We start from the raw sequence: 19905 nt of genomic DNA on the forward strand, positions 1-19905 counted from the left end.
CTCGACAACAGATGGCGCGCAGCTCATACTTAAAGCAAAATAAATACTCGTAATAGCCGATGGTATATCTCGTAGCGTCTTTCAATTTTTTATTGAAATTTTTTACAAAAATAAAATAATTATGAGATGAACAGTACTTACGTATAGGAAAATATATGTTTTATTTACCGCAAAGATGGTCCTATATTTTTTTGTGTTTTAAAATATAATTCAAAATAACTTATCTACTACAAGTAGGTAACTATTTAATAATACTACAAACTATCTATATTTCTATTAGGCACAGTATCTATCAGCCGTATCGTTGGTTCAATTCCTGGTTCTAAGAATATTTCAGTTAAAATTGTCAGCCGGAAGGTTGTCGGTGCTCCACCCGCGTGCCTCGCGGAGCACGGAACGCCGCCGGCTCCGGTCATTGCCGTGAACAACTGACACTGGTGCTGCAACACCCTCAGCCCGCCAACCAGCATTGGAGCAGCGTGGCGGGTGTAAGCTACATATCGGGCGGCCTGGCGCTGTTGTGGGCCGGTACAATATAGGCTAACAATGATGATCTATTAGTTTTCTGTTGTTTCGTTGACGCCGAAACTGGAAAACATTTATGCGCCGACTGTGTGATTGATAAAACTCAATTAATAATAAACATTGGAATGTTACCGTGAATGTAGCACATTATTCTCCGCGCGCTGCGGCCGGGGCCCGACCGTCCATTTGTCGGCGGCGTGGCGGGCGGTGCCGCTAATGCGCGCGTTCCGTGCTAACCGTGTTTACTTATAATTATCCCGCAACCACTTTTATAGTGTAGGAGCCAGCGTCCTTATGACGCGACGACTAAGTTCTGAAGACTGAGTAGCACTTTAAAAGGTACAACTATGAAAGAATTTTTTAAATCGGCTCAGTAGTTTCAGAGCCCATTTACTGCAAACAAATAAACAAGCATATAATCAAATCTCTCCTCTTTATAATAGTTATTTAAAGATTTATCATTTATAACTTTGACAAACGAACCACAATTTACAAATAAATTGCGGTTCAATTGGTGGCTTTTAATTTACAAATAAATGTATAATAGTGACTGAAAAATATTTTATATCGATAGTACAATAAACAGTTTACGTATTCGTACCTAAGTATTATACCTATTTTATTCGTAAAGAATAATAACCAAATCTTTTATTTACATATCCCTTCTTTCCTTATTAAGATTTTTTGTATATTTATTCTTATGTCTGTCTTTTATTGATACGAAAAACCTCTAAATATAATATTTTAATAAAATTATAACAATCTACATTGCTACAAGTGTGTTGTAATGTGTTGTAATGTTTTTGCTAAAAAAAAAAGATAAAAAAAATAAAAACAAGTCAAGTTTCATATAATTCCGCTCAGTCGAGAAGATATCCTGATTGCTACGTCCGGCTGCAACATGGAGCGCATTCCAAGCAGATAATCGGAAAGCGATTTCAGCCAACGACTCATATCAGAAGTCAACCTCCTGTGAGTGTAGTGAAACGTCGAAGAGAGTCCCAACGCTGCCGCGTCGCGGGCGGGCGGCTCCCGGACTACGCGGTGGCGGTCGGCTGCGCATTAATTCGTAGATTCAGTTAAACTAAGCGCTTTATGCAAATCCCGCTAATATATTCCCTCGCTAATGGCCGTAATTTGTTTTATTAAATAATTTTTAGCTTCCTTAATTAGTTGTAAACCGCTTCCATGTCGACTCGTTAGCGAACATCAGATAGTCCGATAGCGCCGCGGACAGGCGCCAGTAGCTCGCCCTGTGGTAACTGTAGCTGTGGTCTACGCTCGCCTCACAGACGAGCCAGTGGCCTGACTTCATAGATGCACAAATGCACTGACTACCTTGGGGCAGGCAGGCACGGGCCTCTAGGCTTTGCCTCCTTGCCCGGGTGAGGCGCGGAGATCTTGCTCTGTTGGTCATTGTCTTCCAGCCCCTTTCGGCGCTGAGGCGTTGTGCCTGTGGGTCGTCTTGAGTGTCAGTCCAGATGCCCCTCGCGGACTGCGATTGCTCGCTATCTTGTGCTGGGGCGCTGACTACCTTGAAACTAAACGAACCTATTGTTTACATGTAGCTGGCGTGATGGTGCTCGGGAGTATTTAACATAACTTCAAGGTGTTGACAAGTCCACTTATAGGAGCCAAATTGCATAAGTAACAAATTCTTTTTTAACTAAAAAAAATCACTTTTTATGTTTTCATACAAAGTAATTCAAATAATTCCGACTATCCATGGAACACACGCCTTTAGCTATCCTTAAGTACATTTTAAAATACGTAATCGTATTGGTAAGACTGTTGATATCGACGATATATTTGCAACTGGCACTCCGCACTTCACACACACACACTAGTAAGCTGCTTCATGATTTTTATGTTGCCAAGTTATCAAGGACCCCAACCCCCAAAGTTTGTGTAAAAAGAAGGCCCAGGTCCCGATAGGTACTACTAGTAATAAAGCACCAAAGCTTCTGCCGGTCGAATTGATCGACCTCCTGGTTTACATCTTCAATATTCTCCTAACCCACTGCTCCGGATGTTTTCACCGATTTTCGGAGTAAACACTCCTATGCTCAACGTGTGAGTATGCACCGTGTAATAAATTCTATAACCCTATCGCCGGGGCGCTTTCATTTGACGTAGCTATAGCGTTCGGTCGAGTCTGGCACGAAGGCTTGATTTTAAGCTGAACCGTTTCGGCATGACAAACAGAATGGTCCGCTTGCTATTACAACTTTCTGTACAACCTCATCTTTAGGTACCACATAGACGGCACCCCCTCATTCCCCAGTCAGATTCGACCCGGAGTCCCTCAGGGCTCCGTGTTCTCCACGCGTGTATACTCGCTCTTCACAAGTGACATTCCCACCGACCATTCGGGCGTACCTGCACATAGCGGTTGAGACTGTACTGTACGCGACAGCCGTAAACCAGTACTCCATCAAAGTCCGTGTCCAGAAGGCGGTAACCATCATGGGCAAATAGTTCCGCCTTTGGGGAATTGAGGTCAACCCAGAGAAAAGTGCAGCCGTGCTTTTCACTAGTAAAGCAGTATCCAGAGACCGCTTTTTCGGATTGAGAAGAGAAGTCTCCTTAACTTTACGATGCACCCATCCCCTGGCGACGTACTGCCAAATACTTAGGTGTAACTTTCGATAACCGTATGAGCCTCTCGACGCACATTAGAAAAGCGAGAAAAAAAGGCTGCGTGTAATGCACCGTCTTCACGCAATGATCAACTCCAAATGACGGGTGCGCCGCAATTTGTACTCAACGACGTCTACTTATCTACTGTAACCCAGTAGGTATATGAAAAAGCTCTCTCGAAACTATTTCGATACGGCGACAGGTTACATACTACTAATCTAGTACTTATTAATAATTTTGGTAATAAAATCACCAAAAACTGATATCTGAAACTGATCAGAAAACAGAGAGAGATTATCGCTCAACAATTGATAATTTTTGGACTTTCAGCATGTTTGGTATAAAGTTGTGATAATTGAGTAGAAGTAGAAAAGAGTAAGTATAAAACTCAACTACTAGATGGCAGCTCAAAGCGACATCATGTTCTGTAGCAAATACGAGAAGGATGAGCTAGATTGTCGAGTTCCTACTCCCGTTCGCTTCCCGGTTTTATAACTCATCCTCACAAAGTAAAAAAAAAACAACTACACTTCTCTTGTACCCTTGGTCAGTGCTATTCAACTCGCACACAGACTATCATCACATCTGCAATGGTACTTCCTTACCCGCCTCACAGGACTGTGTCAGTCTCATACAAACAGAGCCCAGTAAGAATTGACAGTTGAGTAGGTAACGATGTTCGGCGAGTTCTCGGATCTAGATTAGTCAAAGCCCGGTCTCGAATGGGTCACATGGCACATACGACTACCTGTTAGTACTTCGTAGGGAATTTACTTTGAAGGTTTGTAATTGCACTGTCAGCTCTGTTCAAGGAAATGAACTGGGTTTTGTAATTACGAGTACTTGTCTGACTCGTTTCTAGTCGCCAATCTATCGGTAAAGACGTACAATCAAGCGAGTTAGCGTTGCAGTCAAGTCAGGTTAAATACTTTTTAAAACTACTGTTCATGTGATTTTAATGTGGTGTCATTAAAAGTACAATTACAAAGTAATCGAGCACTTGTTCATTGCATATCTAAGTTAAAAAAAAATATAAATTACTAAATACCCTTCTCATTTATGTGCAGGCATGGGACACTTTGAAATAAACTGAAAGAAAAAACTAAATCTTTTATAATAATGTTCAACTGTTATTTTATCTGCAGATATTCACATAAATTATCCATGTTCAATATTTTAAGTACTACACACTCTATCATACTCGTAAGAAGCGTCTTTTAGTAAAATGCCCTGTCCGATTGTGCAGACTGATTGCGATTGCTACGATTTCGTAGACCGCGCTACGCAGCCCTTGCTACGCGGCGTAGGTGCGGCTACACAGAGATGCCTTCGCTACGCAATATAGCAAGTAAATAAGTTTTATTTATTTATTAACTTGTCGTGGTACTTTAGCACTGGGGACATGGAAGGTAAATGAAAGGCGCATGTATGAAAGAACACATTTATTACTCTGTCAGTGTGTGCGCGCGGGTGTAGCGTACTTGTGTGGTTCCCTCCCCCCACCCCCACCGCTAAATGCACACGCACACACTAGCGCTATGTACACGTCTTAGCTCACTAATAGTGACAAACATGAGCGTACAGATAAATACTACAGATACTTTAGTTAAAGATAAGTAACATCCAAGTTTGCGTCCAGTGTCCAGCCGCATAACTCGTCAAACCGACGCAAACTGACGTTGGAAGAACTTTGGAGCTACGAGTGGACGCGCGGCGACGCCGAGAGGAACCTTAGGTGACTTTTTACTAAATTCAGACTCAATCGACACTGCCTGTCCCAGGAGTTGTGTGATATTAGATTATAGTGCCGGCGATTCTTTTGCTAGTCGGAATTAAGCGGCTTTAAATGTAGTTGTATATAATATATTATATGTATAAATTGATACGAGTACGTACCACGATAGTGAGTTCTTTTAAATTTGATAATATTTCCATTCAGTTATACGGATTTGGACAAATCCTACTCATAAACTACTCAACCGATTATAATGAACTTTTGCATACATGTTGTCATAGGCACAGAGAAGCCTACTGAACTATTGGAAAGTATTCAAGATCAAAGTTCACACGCCTAACCTTGTTCGGCGAACTACCTCTAATGTCACACGAAGCCTGGAGCTGGCACCATCTGAGGATGAGCTCGATTCATCAAAATCTCTACGGCTGTGCTGATTGTTACAGCTGTGTGTCGTAAAATGTTGAAGTGAACTCAAAAACGTTTTCAAAATAAAAAATAAAACTCCCACGAGCAAACATTTTAATAAAAATTCTATACATCAGTGATAAATTATATTGTTTACGATATTCTTTGAAATACCCAAATCATTAAAATAGCCTTAATTATAAGTTACACAATATTTACAGAGGTTATGTACAAGCGAGCCGACGCTGCGTGTTCATGCCATTGGTTACGACTTACTATAGACAAATAAAATATTATATTTTCAAAATCATGAAAAAAGGGCATTGCCAAATGACGGATCCATGAATCGTAATCGTCGATGTTCATTATGAACGTCGGCTAATGACTGCTCCAATAGAAATATACGTTGAGCGTCATTTCTCACGAGTGGCTAAATTGTCGCGCGGTGTCGTTGGTTGTAGCGAGAAAATCAATTATTTTTTTAGAATTTAAACTATCCCGATAATACGTAATTTATATTAATTTATTATGACACACGGCTAAACTCATATACGAAGTACTTCCTAGAATACGTCAAGCAATAAAAATTAGTCGTCACCCGAATTTTAATCGTGATCATGGATGGTTGCTGCCGACAGCTTCGAAACCGCTATTTCATTCTATGTAGCAAATAACAGACTTGGAACAAGATAGTGTTAGTTTGCTTACAAGAAGACGGGTGCAATCAAGATGACATTCACGAACTGTCGAAGAGTCTAATGGAGCCTGCACTCCCCACCCCTCAACGCCACTCTCAATGCACGCCGCCGCGTTGCAAGAACCAACTCATGACCAAGGGCCCCGTATGGGCTCGAAACATGTCGGACGTATTCCGACATTGTTTCACGTGAGTTAACCGTGTTTCATAATAAATTAATTATGCATTATCATGTCCCACAAGTTTTCCTGCGATCTTACGAGTAGGTATATTTAGATCAGACGGTCAAATTAGAAACAAACAGTTCGTACGGCCGTGGAACCTTTCCACTCTACTGTCCGAGGAGCGCACGAAGTGCGACCTTTTCATAATTACATTTAATTTAAATATTAGGAATGTAGATCTAAGTTAATTACTTCATTTATATATCTCTTTATTTACCTAAATTATAGTACAATATTTACATTACAATACTCTTAAAGTTACATTTCGAATTCAATCTTTAAAAATAACTTTTCACGCAATAATGAAGACGATGATTGTAAATAAATAATTTGTGAAGTGGTGAAAGGATATTTTTAGTTTAAGTGGAGCCTTGAAGACACGCGTCGTAGACATAGCGCGACTGTCGCTATTCCGGTGCGACTGTCGCACTGTCTACTGACAGGAAATTTCTTAGACATAATATCTACTTATCAATATGAACCGGGGGCTCATTGCTATAAGCTACTCACTTAGTATTACACACTATATACATTTATTGCTTTATCTTCTTCTATCATACTATATTATGTTGTTTAAAACCATATATCAATCGATAAGAATGCTTCTTATATACACTTACAAAGAATAGAGGTGGCACCAGAGACGCAGAGAGGCTGCGCAGGCAGTAATATGTCACATGATAGGTAGCATTGTGAGCCGATAGTTCGCAGGAATGCTTTTATTATTCTAAGTTGAAATGATTTTACTGTTGGCAACACTGAATACAACAGCCGGAGAAGGTGAAGCGGAGAACAGACGACTGGCAAGTGTCGCTATGCCAGTATACTGATCAGTTTTGACATATTACATACAGCCTATCTATATCTCTAGCTTGATATCTTGGAATTTTCAAGTATCTAAATAATAAAATATTCTCGCAGTGTTTTAGATTTATAATAGTTTTGGTAAAGTAATCAAATAAAGTAGTCAAAATAAACATTCACTCTTACATAAATTCTCAAGAAGCTTTCCGTGAACGTCCACTTTGACGTTACGCGCATCTTGTCATCGCCACCTCGCATGTGCATGTGCATGTGCGAGGTGCACGTGCGTGTAGGCACATAAATGGTTGCAAAGGCAAACTTCGCGAAAATGGTTTTGTTTTGGATTTTGTAAAAAAAATACGTAAAATTAAAGACATAAATTATTATACATCGCAATATAAAACTACAATAATCATTTAAACAATTATGTTTCCTAGCATTTACCGTTTTGGAGAAAAGGCGATTCTTTAGTTTATCAAGCAAATTATGCCCTTGTACCTCATAATAATGTAGGTAAAACACTTTTCATCCATCAAACAGACGGGTGAAGCTCGTTTGTGATACGGATCTTTATGTCTATTATTTTTACATCAGTACAAAGAATCACCTTTTCTCAGAAGAGCGTATCTATAATATAACAGAATCCAAAAATAAACTGATTTTTAGGACACTAAGGATCGGTGTAGGCTTTTCGCAATTCCATTTCAATGTTTCAGCGTTCCTGTGAATTATCAGCTTCCAGGGAGCTTGTACAAGAGTATCTTATTTTTTGGACTAAATGAATAGGAGTGTTGAAGTTGTTATTTAGCGTGGTCGGTCCCGCCCGGCCCCGCCCGGTGCGCCGGCCCGCTACACCATCTGCAGCCCCTTGCTGATGCTCTCCACGTGCTCCTTGGCCTTGAGGCGCAGCGCGGCGATGGAGGAGGAGCGCGGGTCGGGCGGCGCGGGCGGCGCGTGCGGCGGCGCGGGCGCGGGCGGCGTGAGGTAGGACGGGTAGCCGGACGGCGGGTGGCTGAGGAAGCCCGGCAGCGCCGAGAGCAGCGGCGGCGCCAGCCAGGGGTCCACGGGCAGGCCCAGCCCCGCCAGGCGCGGCACGGGCGCGCCGTACTCCGACAGCCCGAGCCGCGCCGCCTCCATCTTCTCCTGGCGCCGCCACTTGGCGCGCCGGTTCTGGAACCACACCTGCAACGGAAACGGCGACTTCAGTACACGGCTACAGTCCGTCTCAGCGCAGGGCGAGAGCAGTCCGACTGTGAGCTCACATGATGTAAGTGACGATGCACTCTGAGATGAAAGTGTAGATACTTGGAAGAGGTTAGACCTGAGCCTATTTACAAAATTATATAATCCTATGCTGACCCTGCGGTAGAAATCGTGGGGTCGATTTCTCTCTGAGCTCTCTATTGAGCCTGGTTTGCTCAATACCGCACTACCGACTGCGCCAGAGAGGTCTGCGGGAGGTACGTTTGCTAAGTTACGGACGCCTGCAAATCATCCTGTGAGAGGATTTAAATTAGATGACCATCGCTAAAGTATAGGTACGCGTTTGTTTTAATTTATATCTTAAACAGAAAATAATAAGTATACGATACTAAATGATTCCGCTCGTCGTCAAAGTGATTGTCGGAACTACAGCGCGTGGCGGCGCGACCGCGGACTGCGGGCCACGACCGCCCGCTGTATAGCGAGCAGTGCGCGCGAGCGACGAGCTGTGCTCAACGACTGTATTTAAGTTATGAACACACGATAATATTTTCCAAACAGGTGACTGCACAGTTGATTAAAAAAATCTAATTTTGAATTCCTCTATAGATACATACATATGTATATGGTTACAATTATACCTATTATTGATCCTACCAAAAACTATGTTTCAAAGTCAAACATTTACAACAGAAGAAGAACAAATTATTTATACATTTCTTAATTTGTAATTTGTTTTAGATAAATTGAATTGGTTACACCGATAAGTTTTAAACTATAAAGCGCCCCCGCTCACGCTTTGTTGTCGAATCCGTGGCCACCGATATATCACCCCCAAACCTTCGACGCCATAAATCAGCGACGATCGCGTTACAACCGGCGCGTCGTAAAACATGCTTCACATTCGACCTGAACTTTGTACCGAAATAGGGGCTACAGTTTATAGCATGTTAAAGTTAGGAGGGCAAAAATTATAAATTAGGTTAAACAATTATAGAGATAGCATAATCTTGAGCCTTTGTTAAGTTGCGTTTGCAGTAGTTCCTACGTAGGACTGCAGCCGTCACCAAAAGCTCTGCCAGAGTCGAGCTACAGGACTCTGTGAGGTACATGATGTCCCTCCCAGGAATTTCCAGCGTTAGTGGGGTCTGGGAGAGACGTAGAGACCGATGTGTTCGGTGGGCTGAGTGAAATTATACCTAACACCTTGGTGACCAGGGTTGGGACAAAAGGCAAATGTCGACCAAGTTTTTCGTCCCACCGCTACGAAAGAGAGAGGGAGAGCTAATATTGATTGCGTCGCTAATGGTTTTATTGTCTTTCTCTCTTCTTTAGATATCGCGGCGCGCAGAACCGCTGGAGGCGACAGCGAAGGCTACGTTTGCTGCGCGCCACATATGACACATCCGCGTACCGAGTGCGCCAGACACAACAAAACTAACTCGGGACACTATAAACCACAAAACGCGAACTCGCATGAACGCTGCATTACAATCGAGTCCTGTGCCCGACCTGCGCTGTCGCTCGACACTCACTGTTAACTCCGAGTGATAGAGCTCACTAGGGAGTGATCGTCAAAGACGTACGATTCAAATGTGGTGTCAAAGCGTAGTGTGAACTGATGTATTCGTGCGGAGGAGGGCGCGGGGGAGGGAGCGGGGTCGGCGGAACTCGCGGTGTCGCGTGACCGATTCGATTTCAGTTTTAGAGACAGGCCGCGACATGCGCCGCCGCGCGACGGGACGCGCGTGACGCCAGCTCAGCAGCTGTGAGGTTCACCGTCGACTTGTTCACCAAAATGTCGCACAATCATTATCACCAGATATCCCAGCGCTGGACACCGGCCTGCTCTCTACGGCAGAAAGACGTTCGCATCAATGAGTGCTTCTTATACTAAGTCAGTCTTAATGCCAGCAAATAAAAGCTGAGGCTTCATTAAAAGCTATATTACATGAATTCCTTAAATTCTAGCGATCACCTGGAATAGGGTCAAAAGCATGACGGATTAACAAGTAAATGGACGCAGGAGAACACATTATAACAAGTACCACGAATAGAACATATTGAGTTAAATGTTTAGTGAAAACCAGTTTTAGAAAGTTAGATTACGTATACATATACTCGTATATTTAAGATTCGTCATAATGTTTTATATGAAAGTAATTAATTAGTCTATTAATATAACCTCATCCATTTATTATTATCATCATCATTAGTAACAGCCGAAGTCCACTGCTGGTCCCAGGCCTCTTGCATGGACTTCCAAACACCACGGTCTCAAGCCGTCAGCATCGAGCGGCTCCCTGCAAGCCGCTCGATGTCCTCGGTCCACCGACGTTAATCGGCTCTTCGAACTATGCGAACTGCCCAATGCTACTTCAGCTTCGGGATTCGCTGAGCTATGGCAGCGGCGGTTCTTCTGCGGATCTCATTATTTCTGATTAAATCACACAGGGAAACTCCAAGCATAGCTCGCCCCATCGCCCGCTGAGCGACCTTTAGCCTCATCCATTAATATGAATCAAGTGTCCAGGTCTGTTGACAATCATGTACAAGATGTTACTCAGTGTTGCTACGAGTAGTGAGTAGATGCACAAGTGTGCCGCGAGCTGCGTGCTGCCCGCACGAGTAGCTCGTCTCACCGCGCGCTCGCGGTGAAGTGTACAGAACACGCCGATAAAACCCTCCGCACGAATTATAATGAAAGCACAAATTCCCGCGGTCGGCACCATCGCAAATCGGGGCACCAACCGACGTCGGCCCACGGCGATGCTTGATAAGCGAAATGTTGGCAAATTAAATTTAATTAAATATAATTTGGAAAATTAAATGGCATTATTAAAATAATATTTTAATTATTTACTTTATTCCTTTGATAACGAAGATTTTGATAATGATAAATTATAGGTATATTAAATTTTGAAACTTAAATGAACAGCTAGTTTATCTAGTTACTTCGTAAGTGTTTGACTGTCTATTATGATGATATGCTACTAAGCCCGTGTAATCTCGAGCCACCGCCTTATTTTCTGTAGAAATAAAGAACTGCTTGGACCGCCGTTAAGCAAAAGTTGTGGCCCGCAGCCAAGACTCCGTGAAAGCGACTCGGAAATCTAATTATAACTGAACAAACGGACGCAATAGGCCTGTTTTGGCAATTAATAAAAGTGAAATTACACTCGCGAGCATGTAACGACTGGTTCCCTGCGCGCTAACAAGTGAGGCGCCGACACGCGACGCGCCGCCCGCCCGCCCGCGCCGAGCGACTCGCGCCCTAGCGCACCCCGCCCTACGGTCGCTAACACTCGCACTGAACGACGATATTTTTTATTTAGGCCTCCCTTCAAAACAATGTAATACTATGCTCACAAGTCGTAAAAATTAAAAATAATTAAAACATGGTACAAATAACTTGATAGTTCGTTGATTATTATTTATTATGTTGAATGTTGTAACTTAGTTGCGAAAAATCAAATTTAGATGAAATTTTTAGTTGTTTACGACTTGAATTAACACTAGATATTATTATATTAGTCTGGTTATCGGTTTGTTCCTCTATCTCGCTAATTGAACGTGATTTTTGTAGATAAATTTAACATGGTTTGGAGCTATAAATTTAATACACACGTACACTGAGATTTACGAACTTATATATAAAAAAGATACTGTAACATACTAATAACAGAGGCTGTCCTATTCCGATGCAGTCGATCCAGCCAGCAGTCTGTCCCGGGGGTCGCGCCGTGTCCCGGGGGTCGCGCCGTGTCCCGGGGAGGGGGTCGCGCGGTGTCGTGCCGCGCCGCTCGTTGTTCCGTGCCACTTACGCTTTTACACGGAAAGTTTACGCGCCGCCATCAAACTCTAACATGCTACTAATAGACTAATCATTCCTAACTTTATATTAATGGCCCATCAGTGCCGCCCCAACGACGCTCAATGCTAGCGACGAACACGGAAGACAACGCTCTCGTTATCATAAATTATGTTCTTGTTCACTAAAACAAAACTTACTCGAGTCAGAAAAATATTAAATTCACAGGAATCTACAGAAGTGACATCTCTCTGTGCATTATGTTTTTATGCATATCTTTTTGAAATTCAGTAATTAGACTACATACAGACAGTAGGTGCACCAAACCTGTTTAGTGTAGGTATCTCTCTGTCAGATTTGACAAGTAGGCAAATTCACAGATATAAGTACAGCTAGAAGTGCTTTATGTTCGGTGAGTAAATTAAACTCACTTTGGAACAACTTATCCGTATATTTTAACTAAACTATACTTTTGTTAATTGTAGTAAAATATGGAAATATAATAAATGACATTTTTATTTTGGGATCTATCTATTGTAGACTTCATAACATCAGTTGTGTAGTATGCACTAGGTGTAACGCAGTCGCCGGAGTCGCCCGCGCCGCCAGATGTCGCGCCGCCAGATGTCCGCCCGCGGCGCGCAGTGTCTGTGCGAGTCGCGCCGCGCCCGCCGTTTGTTGTATTGGATTGGATGTAATCGAGTTAGTCGGCGCTCGCGAGCTCTTTTAATGTTAATCGACTGACAAATTGACTTTGCGTTACTAACATGTGTTGTTTCGCCGTTTCAATAATGTTAACATAATATCCGCAAATTCAATTTCACAAACGAGACTGTTTGAGTCCTTTCATGTCTGATATTGTTTTTTGAGGGAATTATTTTTCGTTTTGTCGGACGAGTTCCCGCGCGGCGGGCGACTGTTTGTTGCCGTCTGTGACGCGCTCGCTCGAGCGCCTCTCGTGTCTGCTGCGACGGTGTGGGGGACGAGGAAGGAAACTTTACTCTGTGACAGGTACGAGGGTCAGACTTCGATAGGGAACTCTAATGATCAGTCGCATTATGCATAAAAAGGTATTTAGAAAATTCTGGTTTCCACTAGGTCCCCCTGATTGTCAACAAATTGAAGAAATTAGATTTTTTTAGAGATCTAGACACGAGACAGCAACAAGAAACATTTTATTTTAAAATTACTACCGAATTCAATAATTTCTGTTTCTGATGAAGTGCTGGCAAGTGCACTGTAATCCTGTACCTACTTCTCAGTTACTCAAAACTATGGAGAAGAACATATTACATAAAAAAACCATCAAAATAGAAGAAAAGTTTGTATGGCGAACCTATAATTTTTCAATTTGGTCAAGATAAAAAAGTTTAATATGACTGAATTTTTTCGCCGGGAAATTAAAAGATACTAAGTAGTTTAAAGAATGATGAGCGAGTTAGTGTAGTTGTACGGGATAGCGTTGCGCACTATCTACTATAAAACATCTTTCATTCTACCCTCAGGCTCAAAATCATTAGAACTGAGTTGCCGATAATTATTCAATTTGGTGAATTCAAACAGTATTATGGACATTTTGATGAGCACGTTCACGAAACTGTAATATCCCTATCACAGTGCAGGTCGTGATGGAGACACCTCAGCCGTGAGGCGGAAGTGTCATGCCCCGCCGCCCCGCCGCCCCGCCGGCCGCGCTCAGAGCTTCCGATCTAATAACGCGAAGGAGCTTACATTTGACAAACAGTGACATCGGCGGAAACACGCGAGCATTATATTCCGCGGATTGCGTCGCTCGCGGCGCGCGCTGTGTTGCGTCTCGTGTCAACAACGAGACTTCCTTTCCTTATAACATTTTTTACATTTTAAAGACAGAGCTGGCTGCAATGGCGCCTGATGGACGACGGTGCGAAGATGCAGCCTGCGGTGAAAGGCGCTTCCCGCTAGGTAGGTACATACAAGGTGTCCCGTTAATAGTATTTTAAGTATCTCTAAATAGTACGTAGGTATATATATAGTTCTGCGGAATAAATTCTTAATAGCAATATACGTAAATTATATAATGATTTATTTATTTTGCTATCATCCGCGAAAAGTCGACGATCCCATGCGACAACGTCACCCAGGTCCGACAAAATACTCTCTACGTACGTTTCACCCCGAAACCAAAGATCTTTCTTTGCAATTGCACGTCGCACCTCAGAAATCTTTGTTTTTATCACGGAATTTAAAAAAGCCCTGTCGGATGTTTTAAAAAAGCAATGTTGCCATCCCGAACTCCATGAGAAAAATATAGATATACCTACCGTTACATTCGCGTGAAATTGATAACCTTTGATTGGCGGACAGCGGGACAACGATGTCACAATCAATAGCCACGCGACGTGACGCGACGTGACGCGGAGTGACGCCGAGTGACACGCTACATAGCAAAAGAAACGAGCGGCGCCGGCCGCGGCTGCCGGTGACGTGTGGCCGATACATTTAGATGAGCTTTTGAAAACAGCGACCGCATAGGTACAATTGTTTCTTTTCTCTCGTCGATATTTATAATATAGTAAATGTCCAAAATCCTAAGGTATTAAATTTTTCAATATTAAGGTCACCTCTGAGGGGCAAGATGGAAATTAAAAAAAAAAACTTGCTTAAACTGCATTTTGTGGTACATCAAACCAACGAGCTTGGTAAGGGGATCGCAAATATATTTTTTGTGATTTGGAAATAAATAGTTTTAGTTATTCAATAAAATAGGCCCTTTCTTTTCTCCGGAACTACCAAACCTAAAATTTTGAAAAAAAATGCAAAAGTGCTTTTTTGCTTTTTGAAGATTTTCTGAAAAATATTAAAACTCTAAATTTTTTTATCTTTTTTAACTAACGTGGTAAATCATTCAATATAATTAAACTTATTCATCTACAAACTAATGTTATTTATTTATTTATTTAAGCCTTTACAATCTAAATTACATAATATTTATTACATGCTTTACAGTTAAATTTCATCCCACAGCTGGGCAAAGGCCTCCCCCTTCCTCTTCCATTGTGTCCTTTCCATTGCTGATCGGGTCCAGTATGTCCCTTCAAAGGCAATCAGATCGTCTTTCCATCTACTAATTGGTCTGCCTCTTTTTCTTTTTTCCTCCCTTGGGCACCACGATGTTGTTATGCTACTCCAATCGTCATTTGATTTTCTTGTTATGTATCCTGCCCAGTTCCATTTCAACCCCTTTGTTATTTTTCCTACGTCTTTCACTTTACTTTTTAGTCGAATATGGGTATTTGGCACCCTTTCAATCAATTTTATGTTTAAGAAGTTTCTTTCCATGTTGCGTTGTGTTGTTTTTAGTCTCTTTTCAATGCCCATGTTTGACAACCGTAGGTAAGGGATGGTGTTATACATGCATCAAAAGTTTTCGCTTTGAGACTTACTGGTATGTCCTTGTTTTTAAAGATATATTTTAGGCTCCAGTATTTATTCCAACCTTGTTGTATTCTTTTATTGATTTCCATTTCCTGCCAATTTTTAAATGATACGGTTTGTCCTAGATACTTATGTGTATTTATCTACAACTTCTAATTTAGTGTTATTTATTTCAATATTTATAGATTCGTCTGTACTTCCCATTATTTTTGTTTTTTTTCATTTTCATAGATAGCCCAACTGATTTTCATTCTAGTTCTAAACCTTGTATCATTATTTTTAAGTCATCTACTGTGTTTGAAAACAATACGACATCATCCGCAAATCGAAGGTTCGTTAACAAACTAATGTTAAGTTTTGTTCAATACTATACTATCATAATAATTTAAGATTTAGATAAATATTTAATGAAACAAATATCTGGGCTTATTTGTTTCGGTAAATAAAAATAAAGAAACCTAGAAAATTATATATCTATTTATTATTAATGAGTTACAATTTCAGGTCAGTTTTCAAAAATTGACAAAAAAGTTCGGAACCCTCGTCACGCCAGTTAAACTCACGCTTGTCCGGTTTTTTATACCTAGATTGTCTATTTATCTTTCAATCATTCTTTATTCAGACTTTTGCGTGTAAATTACTAATTCAATCCTTTACTTTCTTTTCCTTTTAAAGCTTAATTAGGTAGGTAGTTATCTTGGTACAGGTTTTAGATAAACTACGAGTAATATTTAAACAAATTTTGGATTGAGCTTTAGCTTAATCTTTACAGTTTAAATAGGCACACTTTGTTTGTAGCGAGCATGGTTTTTGTTTTTAAACCGAGTGTTGAACTTTTAATTTAATATTAAAACTAAACTTGGAGCAATGTTATGAAGACTGGCAAGTGGCAACTATTCAGATTCAAAATCAATATCACCTGGATATCTTGTTAGCATGTAGTGTACCTACATTACCTACATGTACATTTCCACCTTAACCATCTCTACCTACAGCTAAACCGAAAAATTACTCAACCCAATTACCAAAACTTAAAAACAATAAACCTCTTCAGGCGCGTCTCCATCGATCCCTCAATACCTCTTTATTTACCTAACACCCCCCCCCCCCTCCCCTCCTCGCCGCTACAACACAAACACTGACTTCTTTCAAGAAACAAAAAGAGACGCCGCCGCCCGCCGCCACGCGTGCGAGCGAGACGCCGACACATCGCCATCTTAGATGCAGCCTGTGGACCGAAAGTTAGCCAATAACTTGCTTTGTTTCACAACAAAAGAACCTATCTGCTCATCTGTGCGTGTTGCAAATTGAACTTTATTGTTACGGCGTGAGCATTTTATTTCGCTCGGCGAGGCGTGCGGAGAAATTAATAATAGCGTCTGTAACGTCTTAAGGGGAGGGCGAGCGCTGTCTTTGATGGGCGCCGTGAGCCGCCTGCATGTGACTCGGCACTCGGCGCTCGGCGCTCGGCGCTCGGCACGGGCACACAATTTGGAAACTGTACGTAGTTTGTGCGGCCGGTGCTGGTACTACAGTTATTGTCACAATAACAGAGTTATGTGCAACACAACGTGACTACTAAATACCTATTCAATTTTTGAAATTTAAATAAAAATAGAAGTTGTAGTAGTCAATGATTATTTTATACTATAGATATCTTACGTGCCTACAAAATCACCGCAAAAAGTAATCCGAATTGAGCGACTCCACTGAGCGCTAGGTTATATATTTTTTACCTACACTTCCTAACCACACAACTCTAGAATTTAAACAATATTTTGGTAGGTATAAGGTACTCGTACCTATGTGTTTAATTAAGTCTTGTTGTTTAATAAGCTACTAAATAAAATTAAGACAATATTATGCATATTGGTCCGCCTCAGGTAGGTATACCTACAATATAATTGGTAGTAGTAGTAAAATTACTACAAAGCTTAATGGACATTTTGTACCAACAACTATTGATTGTTATAGGGTTTTAAAGAATCAATCTGTACAATTAAATAAAATCTTGTAATTATTAAACTCCAAATAGCTCTGAAACTTATCGTTTACTTTTATTATTCATGCGAAAAAAATTGTTTGTGGACATATACCTAATTCTAAAAGGCAGATTTTGAGAAGTTTTTACAAGGTTACTTTGCAATAGCAAGTTGTAGAGTCAACATCTCCTGAAGATGCTCCGGTTTCGGAGTGAAACGTACGTAGAGAGTATTTTGTCGGACCTGGGTGACGTTGTCGCATGGGTTCGTCGACTTTTCGCGGATGATAGCAAAATAAATAATTCATTATATAATCATGATGAACTTCCGCAAAAGTAACGCCTGCTTCTATCCAATATTTGCAGCTAATCTAAGTAGGTATTTTAACAACTTTTCTGTATTACAGTTCTTGCACTGTAGCATGGTGCAAGTGACAGTTCGTTTCACTCTTGAAAGTTTGCCGCGATTGACGATAATAGTACGCATTATGAACGTCATACAGGCAACAGTCACCCGCACCATGTAACAGCGCACAGGATAAGTACTCACACATTTTTCTCATTTTCATTATAACATTTACATACCACTATGCAACACAAACCACAGTTACTTGCACATTGTTTATTTGTTTAGCAACATAACAATGCATGTTAATATGTAGCTAGTTCATAAGTTAAATAGATGAATGGGCAGTGCGCACACGGCCTTAGCTCGACTGCAGGCCCCAGCGAGCCCAAAAACATCAATCACTCAAACTGAATAATCCACAACTAAATTAACTCTCGAGTCTCGACAAACAACCGGCGACCCCTTAACGCGACACCGTGTCAGACAATAATTGGTTTTAACGCCGAGCAACAAGATTCATTTTGCATCAACTATTAAGTCTCCCTCTCACTAGCATCGAACGATTTTCAACTGTGAGCTCTGACAATAAAATTGAAAACCAAACGCAGTTATCTCACTTCATATTTTTATCAATTTAACTTCATCAACGGTAACGGTTCAAACAAAAATGACTTTTATTAACCGACACAAAAGAAGGAGGAGGCTCTCATTATTTTTTCTCCCTCGTTTTTTTTGCATAGGTATTTTGCTTTTGTGATGATTTAACTTTTTAACTTCAGCTGATGTCGAACTGGAGGATATAATCATCATTATCAACTCTTATTCGGCTCACTACTGAGCTCGAGTCTCCTTTCAGAATGAGAAGGATTAGGCCAATAGTCCACCACGCTGGCCCAATGCTGATTAGCAGACTTCACACACACAGAGAATTAAGAAAATTCTTTGGTAAGCAGGTTTCCTCACGATGTTTTTTCTTCACCGTTTGAGACACGTGATATTCAATATCTTTAAATGTACACAACTGAAAAGTTGGAGGTGCATGCCCCGGACCGAATTCGAACCCACACCCTCCGTAATCGGAGGCAGAGTCATATCACGGCTCTCAGATAGAGGATATCCTCGTAATATACCTAATATTATCTACTTCCTAATTATACGATGTTGTCCTCGAAAGCCTCGTAAGTATTTTTTTCAACTGGTAGGTTAGGTAGATCGACCTACATGGGCAGGAGCAGGTACTAAGAACAGGACTACAGGTTTCATCATCGAAAGGGCTCGTTTTGTTTCAGCCGGCCTACCTACAAGTTTAACCAGCGCCGTCTTGTGACTTGTTTAGGTCTCCACATGCACACCTCAACAGGTAGATCGATGACCCTTCGCCGAATGTTAATGCGAGGCTAATGTGCCGCGTATTGCTGCAAGCCAGACAGCGCAGACTAATGAAACGTTGTGCAAACAGACGCGCGACGCAAAAGTCGGCACGCGCCGCTCCGTGCCGCCGCGTGCCGCCCTGTGCCGCCGCGTGCCGCCCACGTGCCGGCCTCTAATTGGCCCGCAACCGCCAATCTACGCAACTGTATCGAGTTACATCGAAATGAGTTTGTCGTTTAACTAATAGTTAGCGAGCTGCGGGCGACGGCTTGATCACACGGCGCTGGTGACAGTAATCGCTTCTTCCGTGCTGCTGTCGTGTACCTACCGCTCGGGAGCGTGGTCTCTTCATTGCGACTTTCTGATTGTTTATTTCTAGCACATAAGCCTGCAGTAATCCATATAATTTATTGAATACTAGCTGATGCCGCGCGGATTCACCCGCGTGGTTTCCGTTCCCATAGGAATACGGAGATAATAATAAGTAGCCTATAGTCTTCCTCCATAAATAGGTTATGTAACACTGAAAGAATTTTTCAAATCGGATGTAAGTAGGTATGTATATCAGGGAGACAGAATCAAGACCGGGAGCCGCAACAGAAAAAGCTGAAACCGGTATGTGGCTCAAGTACCTATGCCTCTCTCAAAAGATCAACCTGGCTGTTCAGCGCGGAAACAAAAACGTAATGACGCTAGTGTTCATAGTGGACTAGTTGGGAAGAGGTTACTCAGGACAGAAT

At 41.6% G+C, this 19905-nt stretch overlaps 1 protein-coding gene across 1 annotated transcript in view; it reads right to left on the bottom strand.

The window, feature by feature from the left end:
* Positions 1 to 5405: 5405 nt before the first annotated feature.
* The window catches only part of LOC112051930 (retinal homeobox protein Rx1-like), a 47985-nt gene continuing 33485 nt past the window's right edge, over positions 5406 to 19905 (bottom strand). Inside the window, exon 3 of the mRNA XM_024090788.2 lies at positions 5406 to 8215. Within this exon, the coding sequence (XP_023946556.1) occupies positions 7883 to 8215 (333 nt within the window). The 3' untranslated portion in view covers positions 5406 to 7882. The remainder of the gene's footprint in view (positions 8216 to 19905) is intronic.

The sequence above is a fragment of the Bicyclus anynana genome, chromosome 2 (genome assembly GCF_947172395.1).
Source record: "Bicyclus anynana chromosome 2, ilBicAnyn1.1, whole genome shotgun sequence".
Lineage (NCBI taxonomy): Eukaryota > Metazoa > Arthropoda > Insecta > Lepidoptera > Nymphalidae > Bicyclus > Bicyclus anynana.